The following is a 21,421-nucleotide window of genomic DNA, read 5'->3' as shown; positions in this document are numbered from 1 at the left end:
ATGTTCAGAGGTGGGCTTCTGGGAAGTGATTGGATGGCGAGGGTGCTAATCTCATCAGTGGGCAACTGGTAGGTGGTGGGAATAGCAGGCAAGTGGAACATGGAGGAAGTAGGTCGCTGGGGGGCATGCTCTTGGGGACTGTGTTTTGTCCCTGGCCTCTTTCTCTCTCTGCTTTCTGGCTGCTATGACTGAGCATCTTTCCTCTGTCAGGTCCTTCCTCCAAGGTGTTTATGCCTGGGAGCCAGCTGACCGTGCACTGAAACCTTTACAACCATGAGCCCACATAAATTTTTCTTCCTTTAAGTTGTTTTCCCCAGGTATTTGTCAGTAATGAGAAGCTAACACAGCCCCACCTTTATTAGCAAAATAGTAACTAAAACATTTATGCCAATCATTTTAGCAAACATATATAGGTTGGCTTGTCTTCAGCCATTCATTTAATTCAACAAACACAGAGGATGTTTTATGTTAGGTACTGAAGATATAGCATGACTAAAACTAAAACCCCCATGCCTTAAGCAGTTTATAATTTATTGAGTTTAACAATAAACAAAATAAGTAAAAAATACTACATATTTTAAATATATATGATTTGTTAGTTACAAATAAGAAGGTAAAAACTTAAAGGTAGAGGGACAGGACATGAAATGTGTATGTAGATGGGTGGACTAGAAAATTTTAAAAGGTGACTTTTGAGTAAAGACCTAAAGGAACCAGGAATGATTTATATAGATACCTAAGGGAAGAATATTTGAGGCAATAGGATCAGTCAGTGCAGAGACCCTGAGGCAGGATGCTGCCTAGTATGTTCCAAGAATTGCAAAGAAACTAGAGTAATTGGACCAGAGTGGACAAGGGCCTAGGAAGAGATGAAGTCAGAGAGGCAATGTAGAGGTCTCATAAGTTACAGTGAGAACTTTAGCTTTTATTTGAGTGAGAAGCTGCTGGAGGATTTGAGCAGAGCAGTGACATACTCCAAGTCAGTTTTCATAAACATTGACACTGTGTTGTCGAGGAGGTGGAGCCACGGGAACTTTTGAATAAGGCTGTGGGTGTCTCACTGGTACATAAATTAGAGCAATTTAAAGGTGCTCAGACTCTACAACTCAGCAGTTCTCAAAGGTATTTCTTTTTAGAGAAACCTATATGACACCTTATAGAAGAATATCAGTCACTACAACAGTGTGGTTTGTAAGAGCAAGTATTTTAAAACAATTTAGATATTTTATCAGCAAGAGACTGGATTGTGGTATATTCATGTAGGGAATTCTGTAGTTTTTAGAATGAGACCTATAAGCATTGGAATGGATAAATCTGAGAACAATGGTAAATGAAAAGAAAGCATGTTGTAGAAGAATATGAATGGTACGACACCATTTAAAGGACTTTTAAAGGTGACACAATAGATACTCTGGCATTTGCTTTATTATTCTTTATGGTTTTGTCTATGTTAGAAATATTTCATAACATAAAAATGTATAGAATGAAAATTTAATTGTAAATACAATGTAAATTAAGGCTCCCTTCCACCCCTACCCATAGAGTAGGGAAGGGGAAGGGAAAAGAGAAGGGGAAAGGCAAATGAAGCAGTGAAGCAGTGGGCAGGCTGTGGGTGGGTGGGTGTGGTTTGATTTTTTTTTTTTTTTTTTTTTTTGTGGTGCTGGGGATTGAAACCAGGGCCTTATGCATGTGAGACAAGCACTCTACCACCTGAGCTTGATATACTGTTTGGTTCTTGGCTTCCTATAGTGGTGGCTGGGAAGGTTACTGAACCAATCATCCTGGCCCTTCTATAGAGGTCTGAGGAATTTGGGTTTTATCCTTAAGCAGAAAGGGTTAATTGAAGGATTACAAACAGGCAAGAGAAATGTTAATAGCTAAGGGGACAAGAATACTAAGGTCTAAGACTGTTTTCTTGCTCATCATCCCTCCCGAAGGATGAATTATTGAGCTTTAACCAGACAGGTAGAGTGGGTGAGAAAATGTTGATTACCTTCCAGAGCACTTGAAAACACCTTCCCTCCAACTGCTGCTGTGCCATGGTACTGGACAGCTTAGGGCCACATTCCAGAGAATGCTGGACAAGTCTTTAAATCAGTACAGGTGGCCTTACATATCCACAAGTCTCACATCTATAGATTCAGTCAACCTTGGATCAAAAACATTTGAAAAATGTTTCATCTGTATTAAATATGTGTAGACTTTTTTCATGTACAGATAACAGTACAGATAACAACTATTTATATATCATTTACATTGTATTAAGTATTATAAATAACCTAGAGATGATTTAAAGAATATGGGAGGTTGTACATAGATTATATGCAAACACTTTGTCATATTGTATAAAGTACTTGAGCATCTTTGGATTTTGGTATCTTAGGTGTCCAAGAAGTAGTCCATCACAGATATTGAGAGGCGCTATATAAATATCTTTCTGTACCAGGCGTCCTTTTGCTCTTGTTTTAGTCTCCTTTATAACTCTGTGACCAAAAAGACCTGACAAGAACAACTTTGAGGAAGAAAAGTTATTTTGACTCACGGTTTCAGAGGTTCAGTGCACTTTGGTCAACTTCATAGCTCTGGGCCTAAAGTGAGGCAGTTCAGGACATGGCAACCAGGAAGCAGAGGAAACAAGCTCTGCTCACCAGGGACAAAATATAAACCTCAAAGGTACACTCCCAGAGATCTACTTCCTCCTACCACATCCCACCTGCCTAGTTACCAACCAGTTAACCTGTATCAGTAGAGGATTAGGTTATAATTCTTACGATCTAATCCATTCACCTCTGAACATTCTTGCATTGTCTCATACCTGAGGGTTTGGGGACACCTCATGTCTAAATCATAACATCCCTCAAGCTAAATTCTGAAGTCACTAATAGGGCTTCTAAGATCCTCTGGCCTGTCCATCTTTAATCTTTGGCTACACCTGACCTCAAACTTCCTTGGCCTTGAACTGTTTGCTCTGTTCTTGCTGTTCCCTCTTCCTGGATTATTCTTTTCCTTATTCACTTGAAAACTTCTACTGTTTTTTCATCCCGGGTTAGACAACACTTTCTCTAGGTTTATTGCCCTCCTTAGGTGCCTGAGGGGCAGCCTGGACTTCACTCACCTCAAATTCTTGGGTTAGATATTTTATTGTCTGCCTAGGGTGCCTGAGTGTGTTTGAGACAGTGACTCTGTCTCTGTTGCATTACTGTGTCCCTAGCACCTACCCCAGGACCTAGAGGATACTGGGTACTTAATAAATAATGGCTGTTTAGATCTGAAGTTCTTTGCTTTCTAGTTATATGGTACTATAAATTAATATTTTGGCCAGGTGAGTTCTTATGCTTGGATGGTCTCTGCCTGCCTACAATACACGGATAGTTTTGTCAATTCAATGAAGCTTTTTGTGGGTTTTGTTTTATTTTTTCTTCTTAGGTGGTAGGCCGACAGAATAGCAGTGAGATTTAGTCTTTGACTAGAACAGATTTGTGGAAGGAAAGCTAATGCTGGTGACTCTTGGAGTCTCCCACTGCCTGTGTTCCCTTTCCCAACCTCGGGTGCCAGTGCTTGGCTCTGAAAAATACTTATAGATTTCTGCTCACTAGCTCCCCCAATACAGTATTTTCTTTTCTTGGTACCAGGGAGTGAATTCAAGGGCGCTTAACCACTGAGTCACATATCTAGCCCTTTTTATTTTAAGACAAGTTCTTCTTAAGTTACTTAAGTCCCATGTTGATGAGGGTAGCCTTGAACTTGCGTACCTTCTACCTCAGCCTCCTGAGCCATTGGGATTGTAGGCATGTGCCACTGCTCACCACTGCAACAATTTTCTTAATTTTGTCAAGGTGCCTGAAATTATCCCAAAAAGTGTAACAAAATATTAGTGAAATTGAAAAATGAAATTCATAAAATGTATTAATCTCAATTTAAAAATTACATCTGTTCTACGTAGTATGTATTCTAGGTAGGGAGAGACAAAGATGGTGTTCATAAAATCAAGCAAATGGTTAAAGGGGTGTGCAGAGCACGGCACCCTCATCCACTCAGGGGAATGTTTTCTAACCATTAAAAAGGATAAGCCAATTTATATGACTTGCTTTGGTAGAATTTCTAGGCTATTTTAAGGTAAAAATGGAAAATTGCACAGCAGGATATATATGTATGTCATCTATATAAAACCACATACGTACGCATACACTACATTTGCATATATGTGTAGAATATTTCTGGCAGGATTGACCAGAAACTAGTTACAGTGATGAGCTCTAAAAATGCAGAGTTAGAGAGCCGAGAGGGAGGGAAATGTGCTTTTCTCTATATTCCATTTTGTATCTCTTCAATATGGAACTGTTAATATGGTACTTTTTCATTAAAACATGTGCACACACACTTCCTCTTTGACACGACCAGAGTGATGTGATAGATTAGATCAGCGTTTGTCTAAAGTGTTCTGTTTCTCTGGCTCTTCATTTATGCTATGGAAGGACCTGTCTGATTCAGCTTCTTTCTCTCTGGCATTGCATCTGACATGTAGAAGAGAGAAGTAATCATTGCTTCTTGTATTCTGATGGAAGGCTTAACAAAATGTCTATGAATTTTTTTGATGATCCTCCAATAAAAGAAACTATACACAAATCAATGTCTTTATTTACCTAATTGTGGAAGGTGTTTTGGCCTTTAGATATAATCCTTCTAGTCTTTAAGGTAGCTAATTACTGAGTTAATGTTTTGACCTTTTTTTAGAAAAAAAATTCCCATTAAGTGTTGATTACATCTAAAATTCATTTTCCCTTGCTTGTGAAGAGAGTGAGAGGAAGATAAGAAATTATTCTGTAAGAATCTAAAGGCCAGTGCTTATTTTCCTGTTTCTGAATTTTCTGGTTGCTTTTGCAGGCCCCTTTTGGATATGTGCCACATTGGTCTTTGCCATAGCAATTAGTGGGAATCTTTCCAACTTCTTAATCCATCTGGGAGAGAAGACATACCATTATGTGCCCGAATTCCGAAAAGGTTGGTGAATAGCTTGACTCATTTAGAATACCGTCAGTTTCTAACTGTGAATCCTTTTACCCACTGAGTGTGTGGGCCCCATCTCTGCATTCTCTGTTTTAGGGGTTAAACATTCCTATTGTCTCAGGGTTTACCACCCATCTATATAAATCGACATTCTCTCTCTCTTTTTTTTTTAAATATGGTAAATTATACTATTTATATGTGTATATAAAATTTTATATATACATATATGAAACATACATAAAATGGTAAATTTTATGTTATATGTAACTAGCTTCTGCCTCTTGTGGCAGAAGTTAATCACTTAACTTCTTGGAGCAAGTTAATCATTTCTCTTGACCTCATATTCATTGGTAAAATGGAAATGATAATATATTACAGGGCTATTTAAAGAGTTGATACATTTTAAATAGGTTAGAATAGTGATTTGTACAAAATGAGTTCAATAAATACTATTGCTAAATAGATGTTCCTATATATATATATAGAGAGAGAGAGACATGTGTGAGAGAGTATCCGTATGTCCTTCCTTCTTTTTGTCTCCTTTATATATTGTGTGCTTTTGTATCTGTGCATGTTATATTACATATAACATAAAACTTACCATTTTAAGCATATATTTAACTTAATATATCAAAACTTTAACATTTTAAGATATATAATTCTGTGTATAAGTACATTCACAGTATTATAAATGCACATAATTTTTAGGAAAGCTGTATTGCAATTGGAATTTATTCTAAAAACAATGTACAAAAGAACTGTAAGGCAGTGTGCTTGAAGGTCTGTATCCTAGCATGATTTGTATCATTGGAGGACTGGGATAACCTATTGTTATTTAGGTTGATGGCTCAGCTGGCTGAGATTGGCTGTGGCCACAAATGATGAAGCACCCAGAGCAACAGGGGAAGCTGATCTCTTATGCCAAACTGGGACCTTCTGATAGCAGATTTGTTATTGAGGAGTGTGCAAATGGTCAAGGCCTGGAAGGGAAAATGCAGAAGTGAATGTGACCGAGGGATGGGCTTGTAAATGACATTTTTGTTTTAAAACTTACTTTCTTGAATCAGTATTGGGCAGTTAAGAGAAAAGAAAACAGCTTTCAGACACTTGCAGGTGATGCCAAATTGAGGAAGATTGGCTTTATAGGAGATTGACCTGTACTTCCTTCTCAAGTCCTGGCCTCCCTGTCCGCTCTTCTGCTAGGGTAGATAGAGAAGAACTCCCATTAGACCACTGCAGCTTCTAGCTCTGCCACTGGCTAGCTTCTGCCTCTTGGGACAAGTTAACTATCTCTCTTGGCCTCAGATTTATTGGTAAAATGGAAATGATAATACTTACATTACAGGGCTATTATAAGAGTAAAGAGCTGATATATGTCAATAGATTAGAATAGTGATTTGTACAAAATGAATTCAGTAAATACTATTGCTAAATAGATATCCATATGTATGTATGTAGAGACGTGTGAGAGAGAATCTATATGTCCTTCCTTCTTTTCCTCCCCTTTATTCTGTGTGTGTGTTTGTGCATGCATGTGCACAAGAGAAAGTGTGTAAACCCGTAACCTTCCTTCTCCATAATGGGTTCAGTTCTCACTCTGTTTATCAAATATCTTTGGTTTGAATTTAACTCAATAAATGATATCTATGAGATTCAGATCCTGCCTTCAAGTGGTTCAGTGGTTAAATAAAGCAAGATAGGTGAGTGAATATTGCTGTAAGTAGTTTATGTTAATCTCTTTATTGGAGGTATTTTGACAGAAGAGTAACTCACCCTTCCTGGGGATCTGGAAGCATGGTGGGAGTCTTCATTTCTTCTTAGCCTCTTTGGCTGGGTATCCCAATTTCAGGGATGTGATGTAAGTATTAATAAGATAGAGGCCCTATTAATAAACATTTTCCCATTTTATATAAACAATATGAATCACATGTGGGGTTAGATCCAGCTTCTTCTACCAACTTGTTAATCATGTGACCTTGCCGTGTGGCACACGCCTATAATCCCAGTGGCTTGGGAGGCTGAGACAGGAGAATCCCAAGTTCAAAGCAACGGTGAGGCGCTGAACAACTCAGTGAGATCCTGTCTCTAAATAAGATACAAAATAGGGTTGGGAATATGGCTCACTGGTTGAGTGCCCCTGAGTTCAATCCCCGGTACCAAAAAAACAAAAAAGAAAATCATGTGATCTTGACCAACCCCATAGCTTCTCTGAACCTGTTTCTTCTCAAAAATGAAAGTATAGATTATATGAAGTAATATGTCTACATACTAGTTAATAACACAAAAAGCTAATTTTTTTTTTTTTTTTGGTACTGGTGATTGAACCTAGGGGCTATTGTAAGAGTAAAAGAGCACATCCCCAGCCCTTTATATTTATTATTTGGAGACAAGGTCTCACTAAGTTGCTTAGGGCTTAACTAAATTGCTGAGGCTGGCTTTGACCTTACAATCCTCTTGCCTCAGACTCCTGAACTACCAGGATTACAGGTGTGTGCCACTGTGCCTGACCGAAAAGCTAATTTGTGTGTGTGTGTGTGTGTGTGTGAGAGAGAGAGTTAAAAAATGCTCTGGGGAGGCTCAAAGCATTTTGGGTAATCACATGTCTCTTCTTTTTCTTTTTCTTTTCTCGTGTTAGGGATTGAGCCCAGGGCCTCACACATGCTAGGCAAGTGCTCTTATCACTGAGCTACATCTTAACCAGCCTGGATGTAATTGCTTTGGGGGCCTTTGTTCTTGCCAGAATGTGTTAAATGAATTACCTACTGAGTTTCATGTAGGAAAGGCTGATGCCATGGCTTACCCATGTTTTATGACCCTCTACTCTGAAAGTGGAAGGCAAGTCCTCTAGGGCATGCTGCTCCTAGAGGAAGAGGAGAGTAGTATAGTGATATATTGAATGCTCCTGTTCCAAGGAGCTGCCAACTAGCACTTCCACCATCAAGGCAGTTTTTTATGTAAGGAAGAAAGTGAAACTAGAGAATAGTTCAACAATTTATCAGTGATTTGGAACTCTGTATTTCAGGAACAGAAGGATCTCTAAATAGCATGCAGAACAAGTTAATCTGTACCCAGGGCATTTTAATAAATTTCCTAAAGAAATCAGTGTCAGCTCTTGTTTCGCTAAGGAGGAGGATGTGTTCTTCCAAGGGGATAGTTGGCTTTTATTTGATTGAAATGCTCAGTGTACTTACCATTATGTCCCTCTGAAGTATCTCAGTTGTTTAATAATATAAGTTGTTAGTTATCAAATGAACTGTAAAAACTATATAAGAGAATACTAGTCATCACCACAAAGGTAGACACAGAAGATTCAGTAGTTCACAAACATTTATCAAGTGCCTGTTATGAGTCAGGTCCCATGCCCAGGAAATGAAGACTAGCAAGATATGATCCCCCAGTACATTGATGTAAATTGGCATGTTTAGAAAATCAGGACAGTTAGGTATCAGAAGTGCTCTGATAGTATGTTAAAGCTCTATTGGGGATGAAAACTGTGTCCTGTCATCCGCAGTGTCCATAGCAGCTACCATCATCTATGCCTATGCGTGGCTGGTTCCTCTCGCCCTCTGGGGTTTCCTTGTGTGGAGAAACAGCAAAGTTATGAACATCGTTTCCTATTCATTTCTGGAGATTGTGTGTGTCTATGGCTATTCGCTCTTCATTTATATTCCCACAGCAGTAAGTATCGCATTGTGGAACAGACTCTGGGTGATGCTCTGTTCTTGGTTGAAAGTTCCACCAGGCATTGTTATTTCCAGCCTAACACTCATGTGCTCCTGACATTCCCCTTTGAATTTAAAGTTCAGCATGAACAGGGTTTGGGGGTGAGTGCCAGATCATGAGCCCTTGGTTATGAATGGGTCCACCTCAGTCTGCATGCTGGTGGCGTTTCTCCAGCTTGTACTGAAAACCAGACTGGCAACGGGGGCCCAGCTGCTGATTGGCTGGGGGTATATAAACATATGTGCCTGGAATGAACAAATACCTCTCTGAAATCCTCCAAGAAGCCTCTCCTCACCTCCCTTTTCTTTTCTTTCAGATACTGTGGATTATCCCTCAGAAAGCTGTTCGTTGGATTCTAGTCATGATTGCCCTGGCCATCTCAGGATCTGTCTTGGCAATGACGTTTTGGCCAGCTGTTCGTGAGGATAACCGGCGCATTGCATTGGCCACAATTGTGACGATTGTGTTGCTTCATATGCTTCTTTCTGTGGGCTGCTTGGTATGGTCTCATTCCTGTATTCTTTTAGTGTGTATTATATGCAAATGCTCAATGACCTCAAATTGTTAGATGCAGCAGTTCTTTTAAAATAGCCTCTATGAAGTCAACACTGTTTTAGACTCTCCTCTTCCCTCTTTAGAGGGAAGTGGTCTAAGTTAAAAGAATTTGATTGTAATCTCTGCCTTTACCTAGTTTCTGTAATCTGGTTAAGGTTTAGTGTCTTGCCACAGGAAGTGTGGGTGGACATGTGCCTCTGTATCGAGTTGGGGAGCAGGATTGGGGGGACTCTGCTTTTGGGTGCCTTGGTGGTTTCCAGCGTGTATCTAGGAAGACTTATGACATTTGAAGTTTCATGAGTAGAAAGAATGAAGTCAAATACAGGACAGTGGAGTTGTTTTTAAAGTGGACCACATTTAGAGCAGGTTTTGAGTTCATGTGCCTAGATGTCTTTTTAGGAAGAGCCTTTGCTTTTGATTCAGGCAGCTTTCACTTTTGGCTATGTGAACTTGTATATAGTTCTATATTTCTCTGAATCTTAATTTCTTCCTCTGTTGTATGATAATAATTCCTGCTTGTAGTGTGTTTCTGAGGATGAAACAAAATAATACATAGAAAGCATTTAACATAGAACTTGTCTTATAAATGTCCATAAATTAAATCCCTTTCCTTTCATCCTATGGAGACATGGCTGATCCCTTAAAATGCTGCAGTGCCCCTTCTGGATCCTTCTGTCTGTTGAGGAATAATGTCCTTTCTGTCATAACTTACTCACTCACTGTAATACCTTACACCAGCATCTTTCCATGTCTCTCCTGAATTTTTCCCCATTGTATACTTTCCTGAGAAGTTGGTGAAGAGGAGGAGGCAGAAGAAAAAGAATTGTCTTTTAAAGCACTATAAGAACTAGCAAGGAGCAGGGAGAATTGAACACTGGAGTAGGGAAGTATTATTATTTTCTTTATTAATAAGAACCTATTTCATGTGGTACCTATGGCAAGGTCTTTAACTCCTGTACCTCTAATTCCTTCTGGGATAAATGGCATTGAAGCTGCCCATCTTGCTGCTTAAGAATTTTCTAGAAGAGGGCATTACTAAGAAGTACAAAGTCCAGGTGCAGTGGTACATGCCTGTAATCCCAGTAGTTTGGGAGGCTGAGACAGGAGGATTGGAAGTTCAAAGCCAACCTCAGCAACTTAGCGAAGCCCTAAGAAACTTAGTGAGACTCTGTCTCTAGATAAAATATAAAAAAGGGGTGGGGATGTGGCTCAGTGGGAAAGCACCCCTGAGAACCCCTGGGTTCAATCCCTGGTACCAAAACAAAAACCCTGGACTGGGAGGTGCATAGCATTGTGAACCAAGGCAACTTAACACTTAGAACCTTGGTTTCCTCTTCTGTCAAAGAGATTCATATCTTCCTAGGCTTCTGTGAGATTCAGTGAGATGGCTGCAGAAGCCCTTCATATATTATAAAGTGTTCTTCAGAAGGAAAGATGTTAGGAAAAGAGACCCCATGTCATCAGAAGTTGATGGGGCCTGTCTGCTGCATATTACTCCATGGTGCCCCAGCAGAAGTGGTCCAAGGCCACACAACTCACACATAAACTAAAGCTTAAGCCTCCCATTCTCTTCATGGTGCCCTTTCATTGGTGCTGCTCACCAACTTCCCATCTTTCTCCTGAACTTTTTACCCATTATGAACCTGGTTGAGAAATTGGTGAGTGGATAGGAGGTAGGAGAAAGAGCATCTGTTTAGCTCCCTGGGGTCTCCAGAGCAGGGCAGATTGGATTGTGGGGTAGGAAGGCACATTGGGAGCAGGACGTCCTCTTGAAGGACAAGGTCCAGTTTTCTCCTTGTGGAGAAAGGGAACCACCCTGTGGTCAGTTGTTTTGCTGCCCCCGACTCCCCACCCATTCTAAGGCCTAGGTTTTGTTTTCTGCACTGGAGATGGCCTCCTCCTTTTTCTTTTGGATGAGGACTAGCTTGGAAGTGAGGAGACTCAGTTCCAGTCCCAGTTCCACCACCCCCTGCTTTGTTTATTTCCCACTCTGCACTCCTGCTTCCTTACTTAGAAAAAGGAGCTGATCACGCACACCATAGTAACATCATTACTGTTATAAGGATCAAGTGATATTTGTACCACAAAAAATATGACGTTGTACAAATGGGAGACATTATTATTATTATCAGAAGGGCAGAGAGAGGAATTGGCAGGGGAGTCATTTAAGCTGAGGGGCACCAGCTAAACCAGACAGACTGGCTTCCTCAGACTCTCCTGGGAAACATGGATTGGTGTTTTTGCCTTATTGCAGTGAAGCATGTAACAGTCCCACATCTGCTGAGGGCCTCTTGGTGATTGTACATGCAAATGATCTCTTAAGTTTTTACTGGAACACACCTGGCAGGATGGCTAAGAAAGCACCCGGAGGATACATCTTTGGCTGGGATGTTTAGAGCAGTATTAAGCCTCTGTTTGTGTGGTTACGGCTCATAGATGGACCTGAGTTCTATCTCTACTGTGTGCCTTCCCTGAGGCCTCTGCAGTACAGATCTGAGTCCAGCCTAGACCTGGTGCCAAATTGTAGCCATGTGGGAAGATAGAAGAGCCTGAACCATGGAGGTGGACAGAACTGGATTAGAATCCCAGCTCAGACACACAGTTGTATAGCCCTGGGAGGATCTCTGAGTCTCAGCTTTCTCATCTTTAAAATGGGGATGGATTTTCCTACTAACAGGTTTCTGAGCTGATTAATGATTATGTGCAAGAAATGGTGTTTAGAGATCTTTTTTTGTTTGTTTGTTTATTTGTTTTAATCATTCAGTTTTACAGATAAGAAAACAGGCCCATGGGTTGGGGCTGGGGCTGAGTGGTAGCGCACTTGCCTGACGTGTGTGAGGCACTGGGTTCAATTCTCAGCACCATGTATAAATAAATAAAATAAAGGTCTATCAACAACTAAAAAACTTAAGGAACTTATTATTAAAAAAGAACAAAAGGAAGAAAGAAAACAGGCCCATAGGGTGGAGGGGCTTGTCCAGAGTATAGTGCAAGTTAGCGGCACAGCAGGCTGTAGAACCAGGGCCTCTTGGCTCTTCCATCTGAAGACGGATTCCTCCCATAGCCTGGAAGAGCACCACCCACCTGCACCTGCACCCTGGGCCTTTGTGCTCCTGCAAGAGGACTGGAGGAGCCCTGAATGGTATGGGCAGTATGGCCTCTGTCCTCAAATTTGGGACTGTTTTTCTGTACCCCAGAAAACAGCTGCAGGAAGGGGCCCTGGGAGGAAGGCTTTTAAAAGTAGTGGAATTGCCCTCAGAATGTGACAAACTACGTGAAGTCTGCTGAAAAAGGTGTCAGTGGAAAACTGAAAAGGTCTGTTAAAGAGTTAAGGAGAAATAGGATTGTGCTGAGGAAGCGTCAGCATGTGGTGTTGGTGCCCTCTTCTGGCTGATAGAGAGCACAGCTGCTGAAAAATTGTTCTTGAGTTGGTGGCTTTTTAACTTCTCACCTTCCTAAGGCACTGAACCAAGGGGGAGCCATGAACACTTTTGGTTCTTTTTTTGTGTGGGGAAGGGCACATAGAGATTGAATCCAGAAGCGCTTTACCCCTGAGCTGTATCCCAGGCCCTTTTTAGTTTTTGAGACAGGGTCTTACTAAGTTGCCCAACTTTAACTTGAGATAGTCCTGTCTCAGCCTCCTGAGTCTCTGGGATTACAGGTTTGTGCCACTGCACCTGGCTCAGTGGTTCTTGATACACCTTTCCTTTGAACAACCAGTGTTCAAAGCTAGTAACACTGGTATTTTCCTGGGCTAAAGTTAGGATTCTCAGACCTTGAGACAGCAGGGAGGATCCTCCTTGATGTCTTCCCTCCTCTACCTCCTGATTTTTGACAGTTAAATTACAGGTGGTGAGTGGAAGCACTTATCTAACCTTTCATTTCCTAGCTGAAGAATTAGGAGGGGAAGCATGCCTAGCATTTTCTTTGCAAGGTCTTTTCAGAAAGCCAACTAATGGTTTAGCAACAATCTGTCATAGTTCAGTTCATTAGGTACTAATTGTTTACATAGTGTGCCAAGCTCTGTGGAGTGGTAGTGACACAGATGCAAAGACAGATCATCTTTGCACTGAAGGAGAGACTAGAATTAGGATGTGTGCTTTGGAGTCAGAGGGACCTACCTTTGAGTCCTGGCTCCATCACCCATGTACTATGTGTACTTGATTAAACAACAGTGTCTCTGAACCCAAGTTTCTTCACCCGTCAAATAAAGAAAATTGTAATGACGTCACAGGGTTGTAAGAAGGATTTAGTGAACAATAAATGGTAGCAGCAGATGAGTAATTGAGACAGACATAAACAGATAGTTGCAGGTCAGTGTGGTCATAAATATGGCAGGGGGATTGTGGGGACTGAGGACCATGGTGTCTTAACTTTCTCTTCATGCCTCTCTTCTTTCAGGCATACTTTTTTGATGCACCAGAGATGGACCATCTTCCACCAGCTACAGCTACTCCAAACCAAACAGTCGCAGCAGCCAAGTCCAGCTAGCAAGGAAAGTAAGAGATTGTATTTTCATCTTGTGTGTGGTGTAGTAAAAAGTGGGTAGCATCATCAATTCTCCTACTGTTGGAGTCAAGAAGAGAGAGGGCCAGACCCTTTTGTCTTTGCACACTGTTTCATGTGGTATGTCTGTGTATACGTCCCTCTTGTTGAAAGCTTCAGTTCTGATATTGGTATCAATTTGGTCTCATAGAATTGGGGAACATGAGCTCTTAGATTCTGCAGTAAGAGAAGCCCCTCCTTTGCCCTGGGATTCCTCCTCCCCTACTCCTTGTACCCTTGCTAAAGTTAGGATGGGTTTCTTCTATTTCCTAATAGACCTAGGTTTTTCTAGCATTTCTGTGACTTCTCAGGCTGGCTTCAGACCCTGAGTTGATGCCTCTTGAATTAATCTTGGAGTCCTCCAAAGGCTTCTAAATTGTTATGTCTCATTTAATACCAGGGCCTCTGAGGTGATTCCATTGTCAATGGCTAGCTGAGTGAGTCAGAGTATAGGGAAGAGACTTCAGGGTTTGTTCCTCGCCTCCCTCTATTACTTCCTCAGCGTCCAGAGCTGTGCTCATGCTGAATTTGTGTGTGTGTGTGTGTGTGTGTGTGTGTGTGTGTGTGTGTGTGTACACGCACGCACGCATGTTGCTAGGGCCCAAGCCCAGGCTTTGTTCACTCTAGACCAGCACTCCACCACTGAGCCACTTCCCCAGCTTCAACTTTTGCCATTGCTGGAACATATCATGTCTTTGTGCTTGGAGTTCCAGTTGTCTAAAATGTTTATTCCCTTCCAGTAGCTATCACTCACCTTGGTGATCTCATTACACTTTGCACACATCACTCTCTTATGGTGCTTGACATACTAATTGTGTGTCTGTCTATCCATTAATTTGGTCATTTAGTCTTTCATTTGTCTTCTGTGTATTAGTGTCCATGAGAGCAAGGGATAGGTTTCTTTCTGGTGTACAGTGGGTGCTCAGTGGCATTTGTGGGATGAATGAATGAAGCAATACTCTGCACAGGATCTCACTGTGGGCCCAGAATCTGTACTGTTTTGAAATCACTTGCTGACCTTTTTGCCCAAGCTGTTCTCACTCTTATAGCAGTGGGGTATATACAGAGATCAGGGACTTTACTGTCAAATATAATTAAATTAAATCCTGTTTCCACCCGTGTACTTGCAGTGTGCCTTGGGAAAGGGGTTTACTCTCTTTGATCCTTAGCTAACTTATCTATAAAACATGGATGATATGACCTATGTTATAAGGTGGTAGTAAAGATGAGAAACTAGAAGTGTTAATTATAAAAGCTTCTGGCACATAGTTAAGGTACTCAATAATAAAATCAATGCTACCTCCCTGCTGAAAGCAGGCCAACAATTTGTACTGAAATTTGGTGGATCCACCTAACTTTCTCTTGATCCTTAATTTGCTTTTTGGAAAACATGTTAGGAAAACAAGACTTCATGTTACAGGCCCTGTAGTCTGACAAGATGTGGCTGGTCAAAGTTGCCTCTAGTGACCTCATTGCTGAGACAGTCTCCATGGCTGATGGAATGATATGGGAACTATTGTAAAATGTCACAGGTCATCATCTTCCCATCTTCTCATGGGTAAATGTTAGAATAAAAAATGGTCAGAGCCCTGAGAGAGAATATGGGCTTCCATAATCATTTTACAATAAGGAGGCTTGGGCAAGAAAGCACAGTACCTTGCCCCAAACCACTGAGTTTGGTGACAAGCTAACATGCATATATTGTATTTCATTATATAGAAGATTTCCAGATCACTTTCTCAGTGGTTTTCTTACCAGTCCTGTTCACCCATAGTATAGATGAAGTGGCAGGGCTGGAATTTGATTACTAAGATCACCTGCTGCTTAGAGGCAGAACTAGGACTTGAACCTAGGTCTTAGAAGCCCATTTTGAGTTCTGCTCTTGTTTTTGATTGGTGTTCTTTTTACCACCAAAATTCACAGGCTACACTGCTGGCATTTGGCCTTTTTTGGAGCCCTCCTTTGATGATCTAGAGATGGCTATAGTTCAGAGGTCCCCATATATCTTTGACTTTATGTCCTCTCACTGAGTTTGAGTCCTATACTACTTATCTGTTGCTAACTAACAATATCAACTCAAATTCACCTTTTCACAGAATCTGGGCATAGCTTAGCTTGCTTCTCTCCTTCAGGTTCTCTTGCAAGGCTGCAGTCAACCATGATCCAGGATTAGGGTCTCATCTGAAAGCTAGACCGGGGAAATATCTTCCCATCTCACATAATGTTGTCAGGATTCATTTCCTTGTAGCTTGTTAGGATGAGTGCCACCTTGCTGACTGACAGTCTTCTGGAAGCCATCCTTTGTTCCTTACCATGTGGTTCTCTTTGATGGCTACTTCATCAAAGTCATAAAGCAAGAAAGAAGTAGTCTTACAAAATGTAAATGTGGAAGTGACAGTTGTCACTTTGTTGTATTCTATTGACTAGAAGCAAATCACAGGTCTTGCCTACATTCAAGAGGAGGAGGTTACACAAGGGTACAAATACTTGGAGACAGGGATCATTGAGGCCATTTTTTAGTCTGCCACAAGCACTCACCAGTGATATGTGTATATTTGAATTATTTGCACATACTTTCACCAGTCTATATACTATTTTAAATATATATTTTTTAGTTATCAATGGACCTTTGTTTTATTTATTTATATGTGGTGCTGAGAATTGAATTCAGTGCCTCACATATGCCAGGCAAGTGCTCTACCACTGAGCCACAACCCCAACCCCTATTAAAGTTTAATCCTATTTAAAATACATGAACTGTAAGTAGAAGTTCTATTTTCCTTTCACTACCTCAGTGGATTGGTTGTGGAGCCTGCTACCTTAGGATGAGCAGATGACAGCTTATTTGCATTAGAGTTTCTTGTCTATACACTAATTTAGCTCATCCTACAGATGGCCTCCATTGACTGTTGGCAGAGAAGGCCTAGGGCATGCTGGGTCCCTTCCTTAGACTGGAGTCCATGGCAGAAAAAAATGGATTCATATGTATTTGACTTGGTCTCTGTGGTGCCTGGACTCATGCCCAGCTGGCACTTATGGTGCAGGGGCTGGACTCTTGTGGGGAGGGTGGATGAGCCTTTGTAAGATGAAAACACAAGTCAGGCTGAGTCCTTTACCTGAGGACCATTTACTCCCTCACTCACAAAGTTAGTGGCCCCTGTGAGCCATGCCTTGGAGACTTTGAAAGTCAGAAACAGTGTCTGCCTCAAGGAGCCTCAGTCTGATAGGGAGAATAGTCTAACAGGTAATGTCATGTTGTGTGGAATGTGCCTTAGGCAGGTTGTCAACTGAGAATGGTGGGAGACACAGTGACTCAGACAGCTTCCCAAGAGGCTCTAATTTGAACTAGGTCCTGAAGATTAGGTAGAAGCAATTAGTATCCTGTTGTTCTAAAAATAGTAGTCAGCTTCCCATGGCTTTTGGGAAGGTGAAGATATAGGTTGATCAGTGAGATCTGATGACACCATGAGAGCCCACATCTCTAAGAATAAGAAAATTTGAGCCCAGCTAGATAGGGACAGAGATGAGAACATGGTGGCAGCACTTGCCTGGGCCTTTCCCTTGGCCCAGAATATCCACCATCAGCCCCATTAATGGCTTTCTTGACCTGGTCCTGAGCTGAGGCTTCAGTTCCTTCTTTGTAGTTTGTTGTAAAGACTTCAGACCAAGAATCTCAGTGCTGTAACCCTTCAGAGAGTCAGAGCAGTGTCTGAGAAGAGCCTGGCCTTTGGGCCCTTGGAGATTTCACACCCTGGTTTACACCGATTTGACACCTCTGGGCTTTGCTCAGATCTGTAAACTTGGGTATCAGCACCTCCATTTGGGTGTCAAGTCTCCAAATGAGATAGTGATGAACAGCTTCTTTGCAGCCTCCCTGGCAGAAGCATCAATTGCTTTGCCAATAAGAGGAACTGTCCAGAGCCCTGGGCGCTGCAGATTTATGAGCTGGCTGTGCCTTCTACTGTAATCTCTGGACTCCTAGCTTTCACTGAAAAAGAATGGCTTCTAATCTCAACGATAACCTTCCCCACGTAAATCTGTGCACTGGAAGGCTTAGCCTGGAACGAGTTCCTGGGAGAGCATTAACCCCTCCTCACCCTGTAACCTGAGGATTCTAGGGGAGCCTCTAATTACTTGTAAGCAGGGAAGCTTCCCTACATAAATCACTGAGATAGTATAAAGAATGTCTGGTGTCAGTCCTTTCTTTTTCATTAACTTATAACCCAAGGGCCACTGCCATTTCTTCTCTGAGCCAAGACCCAGGTAAAAATCCTGGAAACTACCTGGGAAGCTCTGCTTTGGCTTGAGGGATAGTGTTCATGAAGGACTGCATCCAGAGTGGGCTGCCTTCCCATGGGCGGTGACCAGTGTGTCTGTCCAGAGGAGAGCAGCCAGCAGATAATTGTACTGCAGTGTGATAAGGGATTTAATAATAGATGAACAAAAGGCTTCTGGAGAGTTCTTTGTAATTAAAACCCTCCTGATTTGATACACAGGATTTGTATGCAATTATCCTTTCACTCACTCATGTTGAGAGTTTATTTTATAAGGTATAAACCATCTTATTGGTTTATGCATATCAGTTTTTAAATTCTGAAATCAGCTTTAACTCAATGTTGTAATCCCCTTTAGCCCCATATCCAAACTGCATGATTTCATACCATTGCTGACACTATTATCTATGCTTTGCAAATCAACTGGTTCTAAAATATCCCTGTGCAAAGAATCTGTTTTTGGTCTCTGGGATATTTCTTTCTTAATTTTCTTCTTAGTTCTCTTTGGGGGATCCTGGAGTGGCAAATACAGCACAATAACCTTGTACTTTTTTTAACTTGGTAGAAAATTTGAACATAGGCAAAAGTAGAATGAATAGTAAATACAAATTTACCATTCATTTTGTGCTAATTGTTTCAACAATTGCCAATTTATGGCCATTTACCTACTCCCCATCTTTTTCTTCTGTCTTGTTTTGAAGCAAATCTAAGTTATCCTATTATTTCATCCATACATATTTAAATTCAATATCTATAAAACAGAGACTCTCTTAAAAACATAATCACCCAGGATGACAGCACACACCTGTAATCCCAGCCACTTTAGAGATTTGGAGGCTGAGACAGAAGGATCGCAAGCTTCAGCAACTTAGGGAGACTGTTTGGGAAAAAAAAAGAGGGGTGTGCTGGGGACATAGCTCAGTGGTAGAGCACACTGGTTCAATGTCAGTACAGTGGGAGAGAAGGGAAGGTAACAACCAAAATAACATAATGACATCTAAAAAATAACTTTAATATCAAGTATGCTTCAATGTTTGAATTTCAAATTATAACTACCATAACTTTTTTTCAGCTTGTTTAATTCAGATCCAAATAAGGTCCATTCATTGCAACTTTTTGATGTATCTAAATTACAGATTCCTACTCCATTTCCCTGTTAATTTTTTCCATTTATTTGTTGAAGAATGTTTATACTGTTGTTTCTCTCTGTATGGGTTTTGCTGATCGTATTTCCATGATTCATTTAAGAAGTTGTTCTGTTCTTTGAATTAGTAGTTGGTTCTAAAGGATTGATGAGATTCATGGGGATTTTTCTACTTGATATTTGCTGCTGTATACTTCAATCCCCAAACTCAATGTCAAATTATCTCTCTTTCATTTTAGTGGCCATTAACAAGCAATGCCTAGATCTGTTATTCCATTATTCCTATCTTCATTTTTTAAGAATATTTTATTAGTTGTTGTTGTACCTTTATTTTTATGTGGTGCTGAGAATCAAACCCAGGGTCTCACACATGCTAACCACGCACTGTACTGCTGAGCCACAACCCCAGCTTCCTTCTTTATTAATTAGGAAAAAAAAAGGTCTCCCTTCATCTACTGTTTGGTGATACAGCAGTATAGTTTGTATAAGAAAGGCAAGATAAATGATTATTCTTTTTTAGTTTACCTCCTTTCAAAATAGTTGGTTTGCAAGTACTCTTCAGCAGTGACCCATTAGCTCTAGCCTACTGCAAGTGTTATCTTTATTGATGCTCAAAATTTTCCCTTTTTGGCTATTGGGAGCCTCTACAGATTGGCTTCTGGGTTGTCTTGACATGGCCTGGGGGTCACTGATAACTATATTGCTATCAGTTATGACAAATGTCCCTGGCTTATTTTGAATAAGGCTTGTTCTAGATCAAGCCTTTTCTTTCAGTGGGGAATAAATATTTCAGGATCATAGTCTGAAGCTTGTGGTGCTCATTGCAGTGGCTTGGCATTGTTGTCAGGCCTATTTAGTGTTCAAAACCAGGAAATAATATTTGTCTGCCTGTTTGATATTTCCTTTAAAAACAGATACGCTGTGAGTTCATGTTGATGCTTCCGATTTCTATTTAATATTACAAAGTTTTTACCGAATTCTTTTATATTTTTATCTCCTTTCTTCCTAAGATCTCACTTCTCAATGATGCCACTAATGATAGAATTGGAATATCACATGAGTATTTACTTGTTTTATCTACCATATGCTCGCAACAATCTAATAATAGTATAAACACTACCACTAATTATTGGAAATATTACTTTAAAATCTTTTAAGAATTTTCTTTTTAAGTTCTGGAATGCCCTTCCTTGCCTTATGTACTTGTCAATTTCAGAAGGATCCACTTCAGATACCCTCTCCTCAAGGGTGTGTGTGTGTGTGTGTGTGTGTGTGTGTGTGTGTGTGTGTATGTGTGTGTTTGTGTATTTTATTTCTCCAGGTAATATTACTTAATTCCTTCCCTGCTTTTTTTTTTTTTTTGGGGGGGGGTACTAGGGATTGAACCCACTAGGGCTGCTTAGCCACTAAGTCACATCCCCAGCCCTTTTTCACATTTTATTTTAGAGATAGGGTCTCGTTGAGTTGCTTAGGGCTTTGCTAAGTTGCTGAGGCTGGCTTTGATCTTCCTGCCTCAGCCTCCTGAGTTGCTGGGAATATAGGTATGTGCAACTGTGTTGGCTCGATAGTCTTTTTCAGCTCTTAGTATGTTTTTCTGTAATTTTTCTGTAATAAGTAATTTTCTTATTTACTGTAACTTCCCGAGGGCAGAGCTTTATTTACCAATGTGGCCCTGCACCCAGCAAGTACTTACAGCAAGCTTGACCTTGAACAGATGCTAATTAGTATGCATATAATGTGAAATTGGCCCAAAATTTCCCTGGCCAAGTTACTAGGGAAATTCTTATTTGTTTATTCACTGGGTCTGATCTGTGCTAGGTACCAAGGCTACTGGGATGATGTAGAGTTGGATCCTCTACATCCCAATTGTATATCTCATGCATTGCACAGACTAGAAGGCCCCTCTAAATTAAAGAGATATGATTATGGAAACTTCTGATTGGAATACCCCAGATCAAGCAGTGATGACACTGGCCAGGTTTGGATACAGGGCTGGGGCAAGAAAAGGAGCAGAGAATGCTCATGCCATAGTGGCAAAGACCTAAGCAACTTAGCAAGACCCTCTCTCAAAATATAAAAAGGACTAGGAATGTTGCTCAGTGGTTAAGCACCCCTGCGTTACACCCTCATACCAAATAATAATAACAATAAACCTGACCATGTCTTTGTATCA

The 21,421-nt window shown here is 40.8% G+C and overlaps 1 protein-coding gene across 4 annotated transcripts in view; it reads left to right on the top strand.

The window, feature by feature from the left end:
* The window catches only part of Yipf1 (Yip1 domain family member 1), a 40,342-nt gene that overhangs the window by 11,490 nt on the left and 7,431 nt on the right, over positions 1-21,421 (top strand). For all 4 annotated transcript variants that reach the window (XM_021726832.3, XM_078026300.1, XM_013358976.4 and 1 more), the window contains 4 exons: positions 4,885-5,001; positions 8,519-8,685; positions 9,047-9,229; positions 13,687-13,784. In XM_021726832.3, the coding sequence (XP_021582507.1) occupies positions 4,885-5,001; positions 8,519-8,685; positions 9,047-9,229; positions 13,687-13,776 (557 nt within the window). In that variant the 3' untranslated portion in view covers positions 13,777-13,784. The remainder of the gene's footprint in view (positions 1-4,884; positions 5,002-8,518; positions 8,686-9,046; positions 9,230-13,686; positions 13,785-21,421) is intronic.

Source organism: Ictidomys tridecemlineatus, chromosome 11, assembly GCF_052094955.1.
Source record: "Ictidomys tridecemlineatus isolate mIctTri1 chromosome 11, mIctTri1.hap1, whole genome shotgun sequence".
NCBI classification, from domain to species: Eukaryota; Metazoa; Chordata; class Mammalia; order Rodentia; family Sciuridae; genus Ictidomys; species Ictidomys tridecemlineatus.
The sequence above is the reverse complement of the archived record's forward strand: the minus strand, read 5'-3'. Positions and strand labels throughout refer to the sequence as shown.